At 51.8% G+C, this 21594-nt stretch overlaps 1 protein-coding gene and 1 long non-coding RNA gene across 8 annotated transcripts in view; one reads left to right on the plus strand and one right to left on the minus strand.

Moving 5' to 3' along the window:
- Positions 1-4811, minus strand: part of IRX2 (iroquois homeobox 2) — a 38430-nt gene extending 33619 nt beyond the window's left edge. For 3 of the 6 annotated variants that reach the window (XM_059694652.1, XM_059694650.1, XM_059694651.1), the window contains exons 1-4: positions 4252-4811; positions 2481-3007; positions 1460-2173; positions 617-694 (exon numbers count right to left, since the gene is read on the minus strand). In XM_059694652.1, coding sequence (XP_059550635.1) covers positions 642-694; positions 1460-2173; positions 2481-3007; positions 4252-4796 — 1839 coding nt within the window. In that variant the 5' untranslated portion in view covers positions 4797-4811 and the 3' untranslated portion in view covers positions 617-641. Of the gene's footprint in view, positions 1-616; positions 795-1459; positions 2174-2480; positions 3008-3966; positions 4096-4251 lie in introns of those variants that run through there. The other 3 variants (XR_009452682.1, XR_009452683.1, XM_059694653.1) reach the window with 3 other exon arrangements.
- On the plus strand, positions 4348-8376 carry LOC132233645 (uncharacterized). Of its 2 annotated transcripts, XR_009452685.1 has the most exons (7): positions 4348-4476; positions 5171-5564; positions 5728-5845; positions 5956-6057; positions 6229-6382; positions 6702-7197; positions 7967-8376. It is a non-coding gene; the product is annotated as an uncharacterized LOC132233645 (long non-coding RNA). The 2 variants fall into 2 exon arrangements; XR_009452684.1 differs by lacking the exons at positions 6229-6382; positions 6702-7197.
- The last annotated feature ends 13218 nt before the right edge of the window (positions 8377-21594 follow it).

Raw genomic sequence — 21594 nt, forward strand, 5'->3', positions numbered from 1 at the left:
ATTTTGCCTATTTGTAAAATAGGTATTTTTTTTAAACTGCTGTGAGCCAGAGGATCTGCAGGGTCCTATTGAGTCCATCTGGACTCCGGGGGATGGGCCTGATAACAGAGGAGTGCTTCTTGTCTCTCAGTCTTACTATGCAAACATCATCTAGAAAGGTTTCTGATACCAAGTTTCAGTAACACTAGCTCATCAAAGCAAGTGTCTATTCTGTGTCTAGTGGAGCAAACACACTCCATATTGCACGCAAATTCCCAGATTGAGAATATATGTATGTGTGTGTGTGTGTGTGTGTGTGTGTGTGTGTGTGTGTATATATATATATATATATATATATATATATATATATATATATAGAGAGAGAGAGAGAGAGAGAGAGAGAGAGAGAGAGAGAGAGAGATTGATTCTTCAAAGCAGAACTTGAGCAAAAAAAAGAGGGCCACTATGAAAGAGAACAACTCCTCTCCCACTTAAAAGAAAAAAGACCAAGAAGATTTCAGTGCTGTCTTCAGACCCCATGACAAGAAGCAAGAAATAGACATTAAGCAAGTTTTCAGAGCAATTGGTGCAGGGAGGCTCCCCCAGGGTGGGCAGAAACACCAGGGGGCCCACTTACTTGTATTGCTGTACACACGGCCCTTCTATAGGTAGGACTGGATGCCCCCACCAACCACGGTGCAGCCCTCACTGGCATCTGTCAGGGGAGGGGGCAGTTAGTCAGAACCAACCCTGTAGCCATCTATCTCCCAGACAGCAGCACAGCCACCAGCCCGCACACCCAGGAAGCCTGCTCCCTGTATGGGGCCAACAGTAAGAGGAGCCTGAGTGTCCACCACCACTGTGTCAGAGGCAGATTTTGGTCACATTTCTGAGTTCTCATTTTTTTTACCCCCTTGAGCTCCTTTTACAGGTCTTATCAGCCCAAGTCTGAATTATGAGCAACAGAGGCAATATAGAGAAAGGGAGAGGAAGGAATAAGGCTCCGGTTTTCTATTTTGAAGAACTAAGGCCTCTGGGAATAACTGGAACGTTTTGTTTCCTTCCAGCCAAAGGCAGAAGGAGAGACTGTTAACAACAGAACACACCAAAGCCGAAGCTCAGTGGCCGGGAGACAAACTACAATTCGAATTTCGTGACAGTCTGTGTTTGACAAACGAAAACTAGCTGCCCTGGCCATCATAATAACTAAGTAGGTAGTAAATAATAATGAGATGGGTCTCATTATGGATCACTTGGCCCTTCCCACCTCTTTTTGGAGGCATTACCCCCGCCCCCCTTCACTTCTAACTTTTAGTCAAAGTGTGGTGCATTCTGTGTTTTTCCTATCTCTCCTAAGTGACAAAGGTTCCCCCTGCACATCCACAGGTCTCCCAGCCCCTTCCCCGCTCCCTTGGGAGTGCTGACTATCCGGGCCCTGCTGGCTGTCCCTCCCAGAGGACCCGTGGCCCCAGCAGCCTACCTTTCTTGGGCTCATAGCTGCCGCCCGGGGGCCGGTAATGGGACTCCAGCGGATGCGTGCCTGCCTTGCCCGCGTCGCTGGCCGCCTTGGGCGCCGCGTGCAGCGCCTCTCCTGGGCCCGCGGCCGCCGCGTTGTACCGCAGGAGCCCCTGGCCCTGCAGCGCCGCGTTCAAGTTCCCGTAATTTGTGTAGTTGCCATAGAAGGGCGATGTGTAGTAGAGGTGGCGGCCGAGCAGCGGGGACGCGGGGTAGGGAGAGCCTCCGGGTGGCGCCCCCGACGAGGCCGGCGCTGCGGCCGCGGGCAGCCCTGGCGGCGCGCAGCCCGGGCCCACGCTTGGCTGCTTGAGGTCCGACGTGGCGATCTCGGCCAGAGACCACAGCTTGGGCTTGCTGGCGGGCTGCGGTGCGCCCGGCGACGTCCGGCTGCCCAGGGGGGTCTTGCCACCACCGCCACCGCGGGGCGCGGCCTCGGGCGGAGGGCTCAGCAACGGCGCCTCCACGCCGGTGAGCGGCGACGAGGTCACCGCTTTGGATGGCGCCAGGTCCCGCTCGCCCTCCTCCTCGTCCTCTTCGTCGTCCTCCAGGTCGTCATACTTATCCTTGCACTCTGAGCCCGATTCGCACAAGGGGTCCCCGGCACGGCAAGGCAGCTTCTCCCCGTCCGACTCCGCAGAGCAGGAGTGATCCGTGAGCGAGTCGACGTGCAGGCTGATCCCTGTGGGGAGGGGGGCACCGTCTGTGGCACGTGGGGCAGCCCGGGCACCCGGGACCCCTCTGCCCCCATGTCCCAGTGTACCAGGCCCTCCCCATAAGATTCCTCACCTCCACCCAGAACCTACCAAGGCCTATGGGGAGCATGGCCTCCCTGAAAAGCACCCCGAGGAATCTTTAGGCCCACTAGCTGCCAGGCCCACTCCTTGCCAGGCGGCTGTAAGGCCAGTAGTGTCCTCCCCTCCCTCAGCTCTGCGCCCCGCCTGGGAAGAAAACTCCCCTGGACTTCCAGCCCACCAGGTCTTGCTCACCTTCGTCCTCCGCTGATGTCTCGGTGCCCTCCTGCGACTTATCCAGACTCTCCTTGCTCCTGGCTGCGTCACCCTCCTCCTCGTCTTCATCCTCGCTTTTGTTCCTCGGGGCCCACGTCATCTTGTTCTCCTTCTTGAGGCGCCGGCGCGCGTTGGCGAACCAGGTGGAGACCTGCGTGAGGGTCATCTTGGTGATGATGGCCAGCATGATCTTCTCGCCCTTGGTGGGGTAGGGGTTCTTGCGATGCTCGTTGAGCCAGGCCTTGAGCGTGGCCGTGGCATCCCGCGTGGCGTTCTTGCGGTACGCTGGGTCATTGAGCTGGTACGGGTAGGCCGCGCTGCCATACGGATGATAGCTGATGGCGCCCGTCATCCCAGTCGTGTGCGCGTCGTAGGGCGCGCCCTGGAACCGACAAGAGCCCGAGTGAGTGGGGTACGCGGGGACCTGGCAGGCAACCTCCAAAGGCAACCCCTCGGCCCTCCCGTGGCCGCCTTTCCCACGGTGAGTCTCCCGCGGTGGGGCCGCGCTTCCCGCAGCAGCAGAGCAGAAAACAAAACAAAACGAAACGAAACAAAACAAAACATAAAAAAAAAACGCAGCGCGTTATTAAGGCTAGCTGTTGATCACAAAAAGCGCTGCAGTTTTATTCCCGAATTTTTGAACTATTTGACTTTCCCGAAATGGTATATCTTCCTCTGCAAATTCCCTGGGCCGCGAGTATAGACGCACGCAAACACGCAGGGCCGAAGGTAGTTTCTTGATATCTAAATTTTTCTGGATTCTCAAGCACTGAAGCCTCCCCCTTACCCCGCCCTTATATGGTTAAAAAATCGCCCCAGCCCCTGCTCCGCCATTCACCAGTCTAAAGCTCCGCAAATCCAATTTGCAACTCAGAAGCCAGTCACCGTTTCGAATTCTTCAAATACGCGGCAATTAGCATTTTAATTCAGCCTTTAACGTTTAAATTTGAGGCTTTTTGCAACCTTCACCAAGGCCCCTGCTACTCGGGCGCTGCCCTGGAATTCCACTGAGGGCGGGCAGTGTCGACCTAAATGCTGCCATCGCCCGAAAGGCACTCCGCCTCCGGGCCTTGTCAGGAGCAGATCCGAGGCGCGCGGACCAACCCCGGGTACGGGAGCAGGAGCTCCTTTCGGTGCCCAGGGAACCGAGAAGGTACTTGGCGGGCCACAGGCCCGCGGACACGTTTTTCGAAAGAACAGCCTTTGAGACAGTTTAAGAACCAGACCACGTCGGGCAGGGCCGGGCCCCGGAGACCCTGGCAGATGCTTCGCCCCTCCCCCATCCCAGTGACCCCCCCCTCCCCCCAAGCCCCGCAAGTAACTAAGCGCCCGCAGCCGCCCCGGAGGTCCTAGTGGCACTGACCCTCGCTCCCCGCGCCAAAAGAAGCGAGCCCCGAGCCCGCTGTGGACCCCTCGCCAAGCTTCGGTGCCTGAACTAAGGACAAATCACAACAGATCCCGATACCAGCGTAGTCGCACTTTCCAGACTCTTCGGAAAGTAGCCTTAGGAAGGCGGCGCGGGACGCGGGTCCCAGCCGGACTCAGGAACGTTGCCTGCCGGCCGCGATGCCTCTCACCCTGGACTTTTGTCCCGCCAGCGGCGTGGCAGCCCAAGTCGGCGACGCCGGAGCCACCGCCCACGGCACGTTCCCCGCGCCCCCGTTCGCGGATCCCCGGGCCCGCTCGACTGCGCTCCGATCAGGGTCCCCAAGCCCGGGTGTCCCGCGTCCCCGCCCGCCCGAGCGGTTACCATGTAGGACGGGAAGCCGGCGGCGGCGGCGGCGTCGGCCGAGTACTGCAGCGGGCTGCCGAAGCCAGTGGCCGCCTGCGCCGTGAAGGCCGCCGAGCCCGGGTAAGGGCTGAACGCGGAGCCCGACGCCGAGCGCGCCAGCTCCTCGCTGCGCGGCGCCGCCAGTGCCGACGCGCCGTACGCTGGGCACGAGTAAAGCGCCAGCGAGCCGGGCGCCTGATACAGGTAGCCCTGCGGGTAGGACATGGTGGGCGCGGGGCCCGCGTCACGCCGAGCAGCGGGCAGGGCTCACGGAGCCCTCCATCCACGCCCGGCCTGGGCGCGGCGCGGCGCGGCGGCGGGCGCGGGGGCCGCGGGCCGAGGTAGGCCGGCCCGGGCACTAGCCGGGGCCCACAGGCCGGGGGAGCTGCGGGACGGCGGCGGAGGCGGCGGTAGCGCGGAGCCGGTGGGCGCAGCCGCGCGCCAGGCCGGCGGTCGGGGTTTGGGGGAATCTGAAGTCGGGAGTGAGGAGTTGAGGAAGGAGCGCTCGAGTTTCCGAGGGACATTGGAACGCTGAGCTGTCCGTCACGCGCTCATCTGCATATTCGGGCGCCCGCCCCCTCCCCAGCTCCGCCTGCTAGGCCTCTTCCAGCTGCCTAGCCGCAGCTGGGGGAGGAGCTGGGAGCCTGGAGGGAGGAGAGGGGATCGGGGAGGAGAGGGAGGCGGGAGCGGGGGAGAAAGGAGGAGGGAGAGACGCGAAGGCTTTTGTGGCGTAGTCGCCTCTCGCGCAGCCCCAGCCCGCGGCCCGCGGCCCCGCAACCTGGCGGGGCCGAGCAGCGCGCCCCGGCGCGCACCCACTCCTACTCGCACGTACTCCCAGCCCCACTCCCGCCCTAGCCACCCCTTCTTACCCCACCCCTGCCATCCTGTCCCAATCCAGCCGCTGACCCGCCCCCCAGATCAGCTCGAAATGATTAGGCTAGAGGCCGCCTGCATTCTGGCCAGGCTGGTCCGCTCGGGGGACGAAGGGCCTGAGCCCCCCTCTTCACCGGGAATAGGCCCACCCAGGTGACTTCTCTCAGGGCCCCAGTGTCCCAGCCGACAGCTTACGGGGTGATGGGGGGCGCTAAACGGTGGCCCCGGCGGCCCGGGTCTTCCTGGGGGTGGCGTGCGCGGCTCTCACTTCCACCTTGCTGAGTCTACTCTGCCTCACTGTGGGAGGCGCCCCGCGTGGCCTTGAGTCTGGTCACCTACCCCGCGCCGACCAGCGTGTCCCCGCAGGACCCGGATCCGGGGCGCCTTCGTTGCGAACTGCCTGCCAGGAGCGCCTAGAGGTGAGCTTTCTGCCCCGAAGTCCGTGGTGAAGATTAGGACCCTGGGTGTTAGCACTTTCGGATGGGAACGTTTTATCACACGCTGCCAGTGCTTCACCATCTAAAGGGTTTTATTTTGTCTTAATAACTTGAGTTCTCTTTCGGCCTGGTGTAAAACACTCAGGGGAATGACTGTCACTGGACAGACGACCTTCTCTGAGAGGACATGAAGCCTCGCTGTCACTTGGGCAGGAAGGAGAAAGCTGGTGGCTCCGGAGCAGTTGGCAGCGCAGGTAGCTCAGGTAACACGCGGCTCCAGAGGAGCCTCTCGGAGCACGAGAGAGGCTTAGCTAGGGACGCAGCCTCCGGAAAAACCCCACTCCCCTTCCCTCTTCTACCCTTTCCCCTCCAGGGTCCCGCAGAAGTGGAGGCCAGGAATCACCGTAGGGCACTCCCAGGGGCTCCACAGGGAACCTCGTGTGTGCAGGCCTGAATGTCGGCGCCCACCCAACAGGTGCTTCTTCCTCGGGGCCGTCTCGGGTGGGTGACCTGTAGGGGGAGAACACCTTAGGCGGGAGGTCCGGCCTACAGCTCCCCTCCTCCCACTCTGCTTCCGCCCCCACCCAGCCCTGTTGGTTCTGCAGCTCGCACAAGGGCCTCTTTTATCTTATCCGAGTATCCATAGGACTCCGAGTCGCACGGGCGCAGAGCGAGGCTGCAGCGCATGATCGATAGGCTCCAGTCGCCACCGGAACCTTCCAGGCACAGGCTGAGTTTGATCGTCATCGGGTCCAAGGGAACCAGTTGCAGATTGTCCTCCTTGGCCTGCAGGCTTGTAGGTGCGGTCCAGGCAGTTACACTAGCCTCTTCTCCTGCTAACCCCCAACCCATTCGTCCTTCGGTCCTCCCATCCCGGCCCCCCATTGCTCCCCACGCCAATACTCTTATAAACTACAGCCCTGCCCCCTCTACCCATCGATCTTCACTTTGCCCTCCAGCACAGCGCTCCCCCCACCCCCCATTCTCCGCCCCACACACCACTTCCCACGCACTTTGGGCCACTGCAAGAACCCAGCAGGGGCGGTCCAACAATTTTTCCACCCCAAGTAGGACCTCGGAGTCCAGTGTAGGGTCAATATTTTATATCAGTTATTGCAGTGTGAAAAAGGAAAGGGAAAGAGAGCCCAAGAGAGGCCCCTGCCGCTTTGTGGAGCATGCCACCGACGGGTTTAGGACATTGTTGGTCTTGGGAATTCAGCCAGGGAGAAGCCTTAAAAGAGTCACACACACTCGGATGACAAGCACTGGCAGCAACAGATCAGATTGCAGCCATTCAATTTGCTTCCAATTAAATAGTTTAAGTGCAGAAAATCAGGTCTAACTTTTTATCTTAAAGACTGGCCTTGAGAATTTCCATTTCTAAAGACCAATTCCTGCTGTGGTTTCATTAGCATTTGGGGCTGGGCCTCCCACCCATCCCCTTGTCCCCCAATCCGTCTCTGCCTCCGGGCAGAAAAGAAAACAGCGAATTATAACAAAAACATCCCCAGTTTGGAGCAGGAGCTTAAGCTGGGAATACAGTCGATTTTGACATCAATTAAATATCTAACCAGACAAGTGCACGTGGCTTTGGAGGGTTTCTCAGTCACCCAGGGTGAGTCTCCAGAACACTGCCTGCTCCCTCTCTGCTCAGTGCTGCTGATTCTAAAGACAGCCTCTTCCTGAGTGTATTTTTCCCCCAGCAATTACACTCCTCCACCGAAATCTAAATTTTCCATACTGCTGCCTGCTACTAATAAAAACCGTCTACCTTGCACTATTAAACAGTCGAATCGCACTACATGCCGTTTTTATTGGTAGTGACTGTAGCAAATTAAAATGCCTACGCAGAGACATTAAAACTCACGGTCTGCATTGTTACTGGAATATATAACTCGGTTTCGATTTAAAGCTCCCTGATTTTGTAAAATCACTTTTCCTTTTCTTAGATTAAAGTTGGCTTGGCTTTCTCTTTGAAAAATCAATCGAAAAGACATGCGGCAAGTGTCGAGGCCAGACTCAGTGGCTCCTGGCACGGCCACCTGCGAGGGTAGCCTGGACTCCCTCGAACTGCGTGTCCAGTCACTGCGGGGAGCGTTGCTCCCAGGGAGCAGGGGCCTGGACGCATCTCTTGTGGCGTCGGGCGTGCGGAGAGCGTGGGACGGTCTGGTACTTGGCTACTGCTTCTTTCCAGTTGCCCTCCGAGCTGGAATGGGAGAAATCGGGCAGGCAGGCGAGGCAAACCTAGGAAGTCCCTTGACGGCTCCGGCATTGGCAGTTGCGTGGGCCATGTGCACTTCCAGATTTAGGATGGGCCCTCCCCCGCGTATGCATTTTAAAAAAAGAGTTTAACTTGGTCACGTTTTTATTTCTTGTCCCCACAGTGGCCGCTGCATTTAGGACAAGGCGGCGTGGACGTGCGCGTCTCAAGAAGCCGAGTTCCCCACGAGGCCAAGCACGAAGAAACGCCAAAAACGCGGCCAGGACTTCAGGGCCAACCGGGAAAGCGGCAGTCGCGGGCCCAGGCGCTCTGCAGACGCGGACCTTGCCGGCTGTCTGGCCGCGGGGAGGCCGGAGCGGCGCGGGCCCGAAGTCTTGCGCGCGGGCGGCGAGGGGGCGCTGTGGCCCGCGGCTGAGGCCTCGTCCCTGCTGCGGTGGCCCCAGCAACGTTCCAGGCCACCGACGGGCGGCGGGCGCCCCTGCCCTGGCGCGCGACCTACCCCTTTCCACTTAGGTTTAATTCGGGGAAGAAGAACAGTTATATCAGGCATTGCAATAAAGCTTACTCCGCATACGACCTTTTTCTCTTTGTCTTATTGCCCTAACCTTCCCTGGACTTTTTGTAAGTTTGGTGAATATTTGAGGGCGTGCGTGTAATTTTTGTTTTTGTTTTTTTGCCAATTAAGATTAATACATAGCCCAGTCGATATGTCTTAGTGGTTGATCGTCGACCCATGCACCAAGAAGTCACCGGTAGGATTCCAGGTCAGGGCACATTCCTGGGTTGCAGGCTCCTTCCCCAGTACCTGGCTTGCAGGAGGCAGCCCATCAATGTTTCTATCTTTCTTCCCCTCTCTCTCTTTTTAAAAAATCAATAAAAGCATCTTTTTTGTTTAAAGTATTACATGTCTCCCTTTTCCCCGGTTGACACCCCCACCACTAAAAAAACATTTTTTTTTTAAAAAAAAGATGAATACATAGATTTCACATGGGTTACCTTTCGTGAGGTAATATTTAAAATATGAGTAATTTCAGTGTAGCAAATTGACTGCATTCCCAATGAAGGCCCCTTTGGTCCCAAGATCCTCCTAGCTGTTTGTAGAGGGCGTGACAGCAAGAAAAAAGGCAAGAAGAGTGAAAAGTGTGGTTCTGCAATTTCCTTTCTCTCTCTCTCTCTCTCTCTCTCTCTCTCGCTCTCGCTCTCGCTCTCGCTCTCGCTCTCGCTCTCGCTCTCACTCTCTCTCTCGAAAACAGAAGTACGTGGTTATAAATTGTATAAAAGTTAAGTCCAAATGAAAAGTTTCTTTCAAGCATGGGGTTCCTCTCTCTTGCCATTCCTTAAGCATGTTTTTTAGGGGTTCGAACACTGGTATTCCCAGAGTCTTCAGATGCTGCAGCATGCGCCTGGAAAACTTGCTCAGAGGAGACAGCCCCCGCCCCCCAACAGGCTGTGGGGCCCCGCCGTTCCTGTCCTGGAACCCCAAAGGGGAACCCAGCTCAGAGGTTTCAAAAGGGGCCTGAAGGCTTGAGTCCTTCAGGGAGTGCCAGGGGGCCTTTCGAGGGGACCCAGAGTTGGGGAGGCCCGGGAAGTGTCGGGGCGCCGGGTCCCTGGACTCCGGGCGCGGTCCTTTAGGTTCTAAGACCATCGTCCTCACTTCCAGGGCTCCTCCCCACCTAACTGACTCTAACTCCTAATCACTGTGAGGTCTCTTCCTCGCTGACTTGTCCCTACCGGTTTCTTTAGTGGGCAGCTCCCCTCCCAGCCTCTCCTCCGACGATCCGCCTCCGACTTCCATCCAGAAGGTTCTCTCCCCGCTGCGCCCAGAGAATCCGCATCTCGCCTTTTCTCCGCATCTCCAGGACCGCCTCTCTGTCCTCTCACTTCTCCGTCCTTCTCCTCCTCCCGTCGCTCCGATCCTCGCCCCTTGACCGAGTTTCCCGGCCGCGCTGGACCCGCATGCCCTGATCCCGAGCTCCCGGTCCACGTGGGCCCCGCCGGCGTCGGCAGCCCCCGACTGGGAGGGGGCCCTGGAGCACCGGGAGAGGGAGAAAGGGGGACCGGCCGGCCGGGTCTGGACAGGTCGGAGTTCTTTTAAGGGATCGGAGTCACGGGAGACACGTTTCCACAGTAGCGAAGACCCGAGCGCCCTGCTCTTGGTCTGCGGCTGGTTGGAAGGAGAAAAGTTGGAAGCGCTCAGCCTTTGCACTTGCACACCCAGCGCTTGGGCAGGCCCGGACCCTCCGACAGAGCGACAGACACGGCGCGCGCCGCTTCCAGGAGAGGTCCGCGCGGCGCCGCTGCAGCTATTCCGGGCGAGTGGAAACAGATGAAGAGTTGTGAGGTTTTTTTTTGTTTTTTTTTTTTTTTGGTTTTTTGGGGTTTTTTTTTTAGAGTGTTTCTGCAAGACAGTCTTTGGAAGAACTTAGCTCACCTCCGTCCCCCGGCCCTCTGGCAGCTGCTCCTCCGAGGTGGCCCAGGCGACTTTCGGGTGTGCGCGACCAGGAGGCCCAGAGGCAGCGGGAGGCCGCTCTGCCCCGGCGGCGGGAGCAGGTAGGACTCCTCGGTCGCAAGAAAACATCGGAGAAGGAAGATTTCCTCCAGTCTTTTGACAATTACGTTTATCAAACAAGCGAGGCTCTCTGGAGCGTTTGTCTGAGGCCACGTTTCACATCCTTCTGCAAACACTGATTCGGTTTGAGTCGCCCAGACCACCAGTTCTGCAGCATGTGGTCGCGCGCCCTTGCCCCCTTCCCCTTCCCGAACTCTCTGGCACGCTCTGTTGCACCAAGGATTGTGTAGGTAAGGAAAGGGTGTGGTTTTTTTCCTCCTTTTTGTAAAAAGTTGGAGGGGAGGCAGAAAGAAAACTTTGACAAATTTGATCGTATTTAAAGTAAAAACTCAAGTTGAACAGAAACTAAGTTACAGAAACCGACTCTGAGAGAAGACATATGCAGCACTTATAAATGCCAAAGGCTGCCGGGAGAATTCTGACAGTCCGTGAAGACAAGACCCCAGATGGAAAGTGGGTCAGCGACAGGCACAGACCCTCTGCCTAAGCCGCGCACACTCACTAGCGGTGGGGAAATTTCCAGACAGTATGCAAGATGCCACTCTACACCGCTCGATGACATCAACCTGGTCCCGGTCCCGGGTGTGCAGAGCCAGGCAGCTCTCTCCATGGCTGCGCTAGTTTAAATGGCCATAAAGAAGTTGGGAAGACATGTGGCAACAAACGAAAGACCAGGAGATGCCCACATCCTGTCACCCTGCAACTCCTGGGCTCATTGTCCACCGCGGAGGAAATGCCAGGCACAGCGCCTGCAGCAGTGTGTGCAAAGTGCAAGACCGGACACCTCCTGAATGGCAATCAGGAGAGGCCTGAGTGAAGAATGGGGCACACTGCATGCCGCAGAATGCTCCCTGGGGCGGAGAGGGAGGGAAGTAGCTCCACTTGTATCAACACGAGTAAGTCCTGAGAGTGTAAATTTGGGTGGGAAAATTAATAATGAAAAAGAAGGATGCAGAGCCGATGGTGTTGATGATGGAGGTGTACAAACAATACTGTGCTATTTACAGGTGCGGGGGAGGGGGCTGTCCTCGGAAGTAGGACCGTCTCGCCCTTTGGGCACACTGAGGGCCCTTGAGGAGGGTTGTGGGGAAGGGGGTTGTCAGTTTCATTACTAATATTTAATTTCTGAGAAATATACCTGAAATAAATGACAAAAATGGTAATGATTATTAAACTTGAATGATGCTTACTTGGGATTATGTCATTCTACATATTTCTAGTGTGTGAAATATTTTGTCTTGAAAATTAAGACAAGAAATAAGTACTGGCATTTGAAAGGAGTATCCTAGGACAGAAGTATAATCTAATTTAGGAGTTCTTTCTTTAAAAAAAAACCTTAAAAGTTTGCATTCTTCATCTCTTTCTTCCTCCCTCTGTTACCCCACCCTTCAAAAAACATAAACACATCCTGGATCTGCAGTCTAGACCTTGAAACTCATGGTCACGTGTGTGCACGTCCTTGTGCCATTATTCAAAGCATGGCAGGAAGAGGCAAGTGTCCTGGGCAGGGTGCAGGGGCTGGTCACTCGCTCTCTTCACGGAGGATGCACAGAGGCTCCGGGAAGAGAAGAACAGTGCTGGATGCAGCCAGGCCTCCAGTGGGCCACCTGCACCCCTCTGGGCTGGGGGTGACATGCCTTTATTCTGTGTAGAATTCTGCACCTTCTCTTTAGATCACAGTAAACATATTTTATGCATGCATATCAAGATTAGAAAGAGGGCCTGTGGAAGACAGGGGGGGGGGGGAAAGGCTGAGAAGAGGGGCAGAACACAGTCTGGAAAGGAAAAGAAAATAGAGGCAGGGGTGAAGGAGGAGGACTCCAGGCTTATAGTGGGTCCTCCCCTCACACCTGCTCTCTCTCAGAATAAAAGGCCAAGCCTTTTGACACCTTAGCACTTTCTAGAACCAATTCACTCTCTGCCCTCATCCTCCCCACTGCAGCCCGAGAAATCCTGAACTTCAAATACAAGTCTATTTGAGGCCTTGCATAGAGGAAGAGGCCTTGAGGCCCAGTCCTGCAGCCAGGCCTCATTACATGACTACATGGTCCCTGTGGGCCATTCTGTTCCTTAATCCATTCAGAGCCAGGCTGAAAGAAGGGCACTATTGCTTCTGCCAGTGGCTGTCAGGCTGAGGAATCTTCCTATCCTATTTATGTGGCTCCAGGAGTCAAGAAAGTGTAGTGTGGTATTGGTGGAGGGACAGACATGTAGAGCATTGGAACAGAAGTGAGTCCAGGAAGTTAGTTTTCTTGACAATTGGACTTCCATACGAAAAAAAAAAAAAGACCCCATAAACAAATGAACAAAAATATCTCAACCCAAATTTTACATCTTAGACGATAATCAACTAATAATGGGTCACAGACTTAAATGTAAAAATTTAAAACTTTTAGAAAAATATAGGAGGAAATCTTCAAAATCTAGGCCTAGAAAAAGAATTCTTAAGACTAGACACCAAAAGCACAGTCCATAAAAGGAAAGCTTGATAAATTGTATTTCATCCAAATTTAAAACTTTTGTTCTGTGAAAGAGCCTGCTAAGAGAGAGAGAGAGAAAAAAAAAAAGAGTGGCAGACTGAGAGGAAATATTTGCAAACCCTGTATCCAGCAAAGGACTAGTATCTAGAACAGCCATGGGCAAACTACGGCCCACGGGCCAGATCCGGCCCGTTTGAAATGAATAAAACTAAAAAAAAAAAAGACCGTACCCTTTTGTGTAATGATGTTTACTTTGAATTTATATTAGTTCACACAAACACTCCATCCATGCTTTTGTTCCAGCCCTCCGGTCCAGTTTAAGAACCCATTGTGGCCCTCGAGTCAAAAAGTTTGCCCACCCCTGATCTAGAATATATAAAGAATACTCACACCTCAACAAAATAAGACAACCAAAACAATCCAATTAGAATTTGGGCAAAAGACACAAAAAGCCATTTCACCAAAGAGGATATACAGGTGGTAAATAAGCATATAAAATGATTTTTAACATCATTAGACATCAAGGGAATGCAAATTAAAACCACAATAAGATATATGCTCCTATCAGATTGGCTAAAATAAAAACACAAAATAGTGACTACATCAAAGGCTGATGAAAATTCAGAGAAACTAGATCATTCATACATTGGTGGTGGGAGTATGAAATGGTACATCTACTCTGGAAAGCTGTTTGGCAGTTTCTTATAAAACTTGCAACTACAATCTAACGATTGTGTTCTTGGGCATTGGTCCCAGAGAAATAGAAACATGCTCACACAAAGCCGTGCACAGCAGCTTTGTAATAGAGAGACTGGAACCCACCTCAATGTCCTCTAGTGGGCCAAGGGTCGAACTGCTGCTCAACTGGGCCAGGAGGGAACTATTGGTCCACACAAACTAAATAATTCTCTAGAGAGGGAGGTAGAGGGACAAAACCAATCCCAAAGGAATATATATCGTGTGTATAGTGTACTAGATTTGTGCACTTGGCGGGGGGTGGGGGGGGGGTGGGGGGGGGAGGGGTCCCTCAGCCCGGCCTGTGCCCTCTCATAGTCTGGGACCCCTCGGGGGATGACCACCTGCTGGCTTAGGCCGCTCCCCAGGGGATTGGGCCTAAGCTGGCAATCAGACATCCCTCTGGCAGCCCAGCAGCCCTCGGGGGAAGTCCACTTGCCAACGGAGAGCAGACCTAAGCTGCAGTCCGACATCCTTAGCTCTGCAAAGGAGGCAGGGGAGGCTCCCACCACCACCACTGTACTGGCAGCCATCAGCCTGGCTTGTGGCTAAGCAGAGCTCCCCCATGTGGGAGCGCACTGACCACCAGAAGGCAGCTCCTGCATTGAGCGCCTGCCCCCTGGTGGTCAGTATGTGTCATAGTGACCAGTCATTCCCAGTTGTTCTGCTGTTAGGGTCAATTTGCATATTACCCTTTTACTATATAGGATAGAGGCCTGGTGCACAGGTGGGGGCTGGCTGGTTTGCCCTGAAGGGTGTCCTGGATCAGGGTGAGGGTCCTGCTTGGGTGCCTGGCCAGCCTGGGTGAGGAGCTGATGGCTGTTTGCAGCTGGTCACACCCCCTTCAGGGTGGAGGTCCACACTGGGGTGCCTGGACAGTCTGGGTGAGGGGCTGAGGGCCGTTTTCAGGCTGGCTGGCAACTGAAGCTCCCAGCCTCTCCTTTTTTTCTTTCTTTTTTTTTTTTATTCTGGGATTTATTTACCTTCTATAATTGAAACTTTGTTGCCATCCTGCTCGCTCCAGCTCTGAAGCCGCAGCTTGCTGAAAGCAGGTATCTGGGGTTTGTTTAGCTTCTATAATTGAAACTTTGTTCTTTCAGAGCTGTTGCTTTCGGAGCTTAGAGCAGGCCGTGGCAGGTGGGGAACCTTGGCTTCCTCCATCACTGGAGCAAGCAAGCCTCCTGCTGGCCACCATCTTTGTTGGCAGTTAATTTGCATATCTCACTGATTAGCCAATGGGAAGCGTAGCAGAGGTATGGTTAATTACCCTTTTTGTCTTTTATTAGATAGGATATATCACAATTCTGCTTATAGAATGTTTTTAAAATTTTAGAAATGGAGAACAAGTTTGTGCTTGTCAGGGCTTACAGGCAAGGGTGGGGGAATTATGGGTGCAAGAGGGAGGTGGGTTTGTTTATAAAAAGCAACAGGAGGGGTCCTTGTGCAATTGGGAGTGTTCAGTTCCTTGACCTTGTGTTTTTCGGAGATCTTCAAGGATAAATAGGGCATGGGGGCTGAAGAAGGTGTGAGGTCCATAATATATGATACCCCTCTGAGCACAGGAAGAGAGGCATGTGACAAGGAGACAATAGTGATGCATCCTCTGAAGATGAAAAGCCAGGAGCTACCTCAGTGTCTGTGCTGTGAGGGGACTGCTGTACAAACAGGAGGAAGCTAAACAAGTTCAAGTCAGACACAGTGACACAGTGACCCATGGGCAACGCTAATAGGGAACATTTCTGCATTGTTCTTTTATTTTAAGGAAGACCTAACAGAGAGATGCTCCTCCCAGGGCTGGCCCGTTCATAGGGCAGAGGTTTGGCCAGAAGCACTCTTGTATGTGCAAACTAATCAATCCTGTATATACCCCCACCTTCTTATCTGAGGCTCACACACCGTACTAATGTTGCCGGGTCCTAAATCACCCTTAAGCAACTGGAGATCACCCCTGTGCCCCAAAGCACACCAGAATTGTTCAACCTAGCCACTCCCAAACTGTTGGGCCCGCCCAGCCCTGCTCTCCCACAGAAATGCCAATAAAAGCTCTGGCCTAGGTGCTCTCACCATTCCTACTTCGCCCTCCTGACCAGAAACTTCATGGTGTGCTCTCTTTCTTTCAGGAAAGGTGAGTAATACATTCTTCTTTCAATGGCATAACCCCTCTGAGTTGGCACTCAGTCACCTCCATGAATTAAAATCCCACAGGTATGTTTCAGAACAGAGTGGTATTTCATTGTGGCTTAATTCAAACTTTCAAAACAACTAATGACAATAACCATCTTTTCACATGCTTGTTGCCCACCCATACATATTTTTTGAAGTGTCTGTTCACTTCTTGTGGTCATTGAAAAAGCTGTGATTATTACACATTTTATTTCTTTGTTTAAGCTACTGGAATTAATTTTTTGCAGTATATTTTCAAGTTGTTTACTATAAGTATATGAAAGTACAAGTGATTTTTGTATATTGACTATGTGTTCTGCTATCCTGCTAACTTCAGTTATTAATTATACTAGAGGCCCTGTGCACAAATTCATGCATAGGTGGGGTCCGGCAAGTGGGGGGAGGGGCCACAGGCAGTTGGCATCTGGCCCGCCCCCGATTGAGGTGTTGGAGGCTGATTGGGTGTGGTGCTGGGTCGGGGCGGGGGAGGGGGATGGGGGAATAATCAGGGCCCAGATCAGGCTGGTTGGCTGCCTCAGTGTGTGTCATAGCCACCGGTCATTCTGGCTGTTCTGGTTGTTCTGCCGTTCTGGTCACTGGGTATGTATGTATATATATTAGTTGTTAAAGTCTACATAAATGATTATAACTTTTTTAAATGAACAGTTTTCTTTCTCTCTTTTTGCCTTCTGTTTGATTTCCTATCTCTATTGCTAGACCTCCAGTACTATAAATGAAATAGAAGTGCGGGAAGGGTGTCTTTGCCTTGTCTTGACCCTAGTTAGAAAGTGCAACCTTTCTTCACTAAGTATGATGTTGTAAGTTTTGACAGTGTCCTTAATCAAGGTGAGAAAGTTTCCCTCTATTCCTAGGTTGCTAACATCTATAATAATGAAAGCATAATATGCTAATTAGACCAGACAGCCAAACGACCTTCCAGACATCCAACCGGATGAAGTCGCCATGGCAGCGGCTGAGGCAGAGGTGGTTAGGGGCGATCAGAAAGGCAGGAAGAGGTGGTTAGGGGTGATCAGGAAGACAGGTGAGTGATTAGGAGCCAGCAATCCCAGATTGCGAGAGGGATGTCCGCAGGGATCAGGCCTAAACGGGTAGTAAGACATCCTTCGAAGGGTCCCGGATTGCGAGACGGTGTAGGCCAGGCTGAGGGATACCACACCCCCACACATGAATTTTGTGCACTGAGCCTCTAATATATATATATATTATTGTTGACAGTATTACAAATGTCCCCTATTTCTTCCTCAGCCAAGCCCAAGACTTCCAGGCCTTCACCACACTATTGTCTGTGTCCATGGGCTATAAGTATATATAAGTTCTTAAGTTTCTATATATATTAAAGCCTAAGCAACCAGAATGACTGGAATGACCAGTCACTATGACACACACTGACCACCAGGGGGCAGACACTCAATCCTGGAGCTACCCCCTGGTGGTCAGTACGCTACCACAGCCAACCTCAATGGCCGGCCAACCTCCCGCGGTTCCTCCCCCTGGCCAGCAGGCCCCAATTGGCCCACCACCTGCCTGCCACGGTGGCAGCATGGCAGTGAGGGAAGGAGGAGGGAAGGAAGTGGGGAACTGTGCAGTAGTGGGGCACTGACGATGGCAGCATTGGCATCTGACGTCCGTTCCTTCCACGCCTGGCCTGGCAACTGTTGCCTCATCTCTGGCCTGCCCCTGATCGGCCCTGATCGCCAGCCAGGCCTAGGGACCCCACCTGTGCATGAATTTTGTGCACCAGGCCTCTAGTATAAGTATATAAGTTCTTTGGTTTATCTCTTCTCTGTCCCCCCACCCCTACCAACTCTGAGATATGTCAGTCTGTTCCATGACTCCGTGCCTTAGGTCTTATTTTGTTGGCCAATTCATTTTGTTCATTAGAGTCCACAAATAAGTGAGATCATGAATATCTTTCTCTGATTGGCATATTTCATTTACCATAATAATCTTCATGTCCATCCATGCTGTCTCAAATGGTAAGAGAGCCTTCTTTTTTATAGCTGCATAGTATTCCATTGTGTAAATGTACTATGTGTTGTTGTTTTTTGCATTCATGGGTGTTTAGGCTTTTTTCAAAACTTAGCTATTGTATATAACACTGCTATGAAAATAGGCATACATATATTCTTTCTGATTGGTGTTTTGGGGGGTTGGGAATATATTTCCAGAAGTGGGATCACTGGGTCAAATGGCAGTTCCATTTTTAATTTTTTGAGGAAACTCCATACTGTTTTCCATAGTGGCTGCATCAGTCTGCATTCCCACCGGGAGTGAACTAATGTTTATTTTTCTCCACACCCTCACCAGCACTTGTTATTTGTTGATTTGTTAACAATAGCCATTTTGATGGGTGTGAGGTGATACCTCATTGTCATTTTATTTTGCATTTATCTGATAATTAGTGACTTTGAGCAATTTTCAATATTTCTATTGGTCATCTGTATGTCCTCTTTGGAGAAGTATCTATTCAAGTGGTCTGCCCATTTTTTAATTAGATTGTTTCTCTTCCTTTACTTGAGTTGTATGAGTACTTTATATATTTTGGAGATTAACCTTTTATCAGATGTATCATTGGCAAATATATTCTCCCATAATGTGGGTTCCCTTTTCGTTTTGGTGGGGGTTTCTTTTGCTGTGCATAAGTATTTTATTTTGATGTAGTACCATTTGTTTATTTTTTTTCTTTGTTTCTTTTGCCCTAGGAGATGTATCGGCAAAAATTCTGCTATGTGAAAAGTCCAAGATTTTACTGTTTATGTTTTCTTCTAGGATTTTTATGATTTCATGACTTACATTTAAGTCTTTTATCCATTTTGAGTTTATTCTTGTGTATGGTGTAAGTTGGTTGTCTAGTTTCATTTTTTGCATGTGTCTGTCTAGTTTTCCCAACACCATTTATCGAAGAGACTGTCTTTACTCTAGTGTATGTTTTTGCCTCCTTTGTCAAATATTAACTGACCATAATGGTGTGGGTCAATTTCTGGGGTCTCTGTTCTGTTCCATTGGTCTATATGCCTGTTTTTGTGCAGTACCAGACTGTTTTGACTACAAGGACTTTGTAGTATAGTTTGCTAGCTGGTATTATGATCCCTCCAACTTTGTTCTTCTTTCTCAAGATTGTTGCAGCTACTTGGGGTCTTTTTTTGGTTCCATATAATTTTTTGGAGTATTTGTTCTAGTTCTATGAAGTATGTCATTAGTATTTTAATTAGGATTGCATTGCATCCCAATTGGTAACTCAGTGCACTAGAGGCTCAGTGCACAATTGGTAACTCCCTGCCCACCTGCCCATCTTGGGTAATATGGACATTTTAATGATGTTAATTCTTCCAATTCATGAACACGGTATATGCTTCCATTTGTTTGTATCTTCCTCTATTATTTCAGTGCTCTATAGTTTTCTGAATACAGGTCTTTTACCTCCTTAAGTTTATTCCTAGATATATATATATTTTTTTATTGTTGTTGCAGTAGTGGTACATGGTATTATTGTTTAGTTGCTACCAGTTTTTATCATGAATGAGGGTTGCACTTATTTTTGGAAATTATTTATCTGTATCTATTGAGATAAAAATATTTAAAATTATCAATTTTATCAATATGGTGCATTTCATTAAATGATTTTCAAATGCTAAATCCATCTTGCATTATTGATATTAACGCCACTTGGTCATGGTTAGATGATCACTTCATAGGCCTATATGTCTCATAGACATAGAAGCAGAAATCTTCAACTGTATTAGTGAATCAAGTCCAGCAAGCATAACACATCACATACAAATGGGATTTATTCCAGGAATTCAAGATGGGTGGAATTTGGACAAATCAATCAATGTAATTCATCATGCTAACAGAGTAAAGGAGAAAACTCAGGGTCATTTCCAAGAAACATTTTTGACAAAATTTACAACTTCTTTATTAAGAACACTCCAAAAACTATTAGTGAAATGAAACTTCCCAACCTGACAAAGGACATAGCATACATTTAAAGTTGATGCCATTGTTAATTGTGAAAAATTAAATTCTTTCTAAGATTAGAAGCTGCTTGGAGGCTAAAACCAACAGTAATTAACATACAAATGCAAGAAGTCTGTCAGAAGGCTGATGGACTTTGATATTCAGCAGGGCTGAAAAATCTGCATATTATTACCTGCTGAATAGCTGAAGGCAATCCTCTAACCTGATAATCCTTTTATTGTTTACCAAACCTTACTTTGGATATGTGTGTTTGCTTTGCTAAAAGGAAAATGTATATTCTAGTAAATAAAAAGCCATGGGGTTCAGAAATTTAGAGAGCCCCTCCACTAGAGGGTGAGATCTCTGCCTGGCTTTCCCCCATGCCTTCTAAATTTATATTTCTTGTCTAGTGTATCCATTTATGTCTCAGCCCCTTCTCCAGATTCCTGAACCCTTGCTGGAAAAGGCTGCAGCAGGAAGCAAGATAAGGATGTCCACTTCTTTCTAACAGTGTACTGCAGGTCTCATTCAGTGTAATCCTATATAATAAAGAGGGAATATGCTAATTTGTCTGTGATAGTGTCCCCATAATGACCTATTTGCATATTGATGCACAAGCAGCAGGGGACAGGCAGCTGGAGTCAAGTTCCCTGGGGTTCTGAGGAGAGCGCCTGACAGGAGCCCAGACTGCACAGAAGAGGAAGTGGCCACGAGGAGCTCTTCCAATCCCCCTGCACAGACACCCTACCCCAGGCCCCACACCCCTGGGGAAACAGATGGACACTCTACCCCAGCCCCCACACCCCCGGGAGGACGGGGAGGCTGACCGGATGGGGAGAAGACCAGCCTCTGGGTAGCTGCAGCCTACACCTCAGACTCCTGATCTCTTCCTCTGCCACCCCTGCCAGGGTCACCTACAACAATAGCAACGCTGGTGACCACCTGTCAGGGCCCTCGAGGCACCTGGGGCCTGCAGCCTGCTGCTGCCAGGCCCCCTCCACTGGGGCCAGGCATGTGTCTTCTCCCTACAACTCCAGACCTGGGTGGAGGCAGGCCTGAGTGGCCCCGCCCCCAGGGTCAGAACCTCCCCCTCAACCCCCTCTGCCACAGCAGCAGCCATCTGCTGAAGCATGCTGAACCTTGCTGGGAGTGCGGCTAAACCTGCCCTCCTAGCTCACCTGACTCTGCCCTGACCTGGCCCCCACCCCACTCCAGGAGATTGGAGCACCTCCCTGAGCAGGTACAACTGCAAAAGAGCCACATACAATTAAAGAATGGCACCAAGCAGGAAAGTTTGACAGTTACTCTCCCTTCAGCCTCACTACCCCCCTAGCACCCTCCTAACTCCCTGCCCGCCGCCAGTGCCTCCAGGACGACCAGTGCTACAGGGCTGCTAGACAGAGCCCACCCTTCCAAGGCCTGCGGAACCCTCTGCAAAGCTTCCACAACTACAGTCCCAGGAAATGATCATGCTCTCCTTCTCTTATCAGCACCTGCTACCTTCAAGAGTACCTGTGGGTAGTTGGGGGCGATCAGGCCAGCGGAGGGTGGGGGGCAGTTGCAGGCAATCAGGCCGGCAGGCAGAGTGGTTAGGGGCAATCAGGCAGGCAGGCAGGTGAGCGGTTAGGAGCCAGTGGTCCCAGATTGTGAGAGGGATGCCCACAGGATCGGGCCTAAACCGGCAGTTGGACATCGAGCCTAAATTGGCAGTCGGACATCCTCTGAGGGGTCCCAGATTGGTGAGAGTGCAGGCCAGATTGAGGGACACCCCCTCCCCATGCAAAAATTTCATGCACCGAGCCACTAGTCTATATATATAAAAGCCTAAGCGACCGATCAACCAAACAACCGGTTGACCGGCCGTTA

This window comes from Myotis daubentonii, chromosome 4, assembly GCF_963259705.1.
Source record: "Myotis daubentonii chromosome 4, mMyoDau2.1, whole genome shotgun sequence".
NCBI lineage: Eukaryota > Metazoa > Chordata > Mammalia > Chiroptera > Vespertilionidae > Myotis > Myotis daubentonii.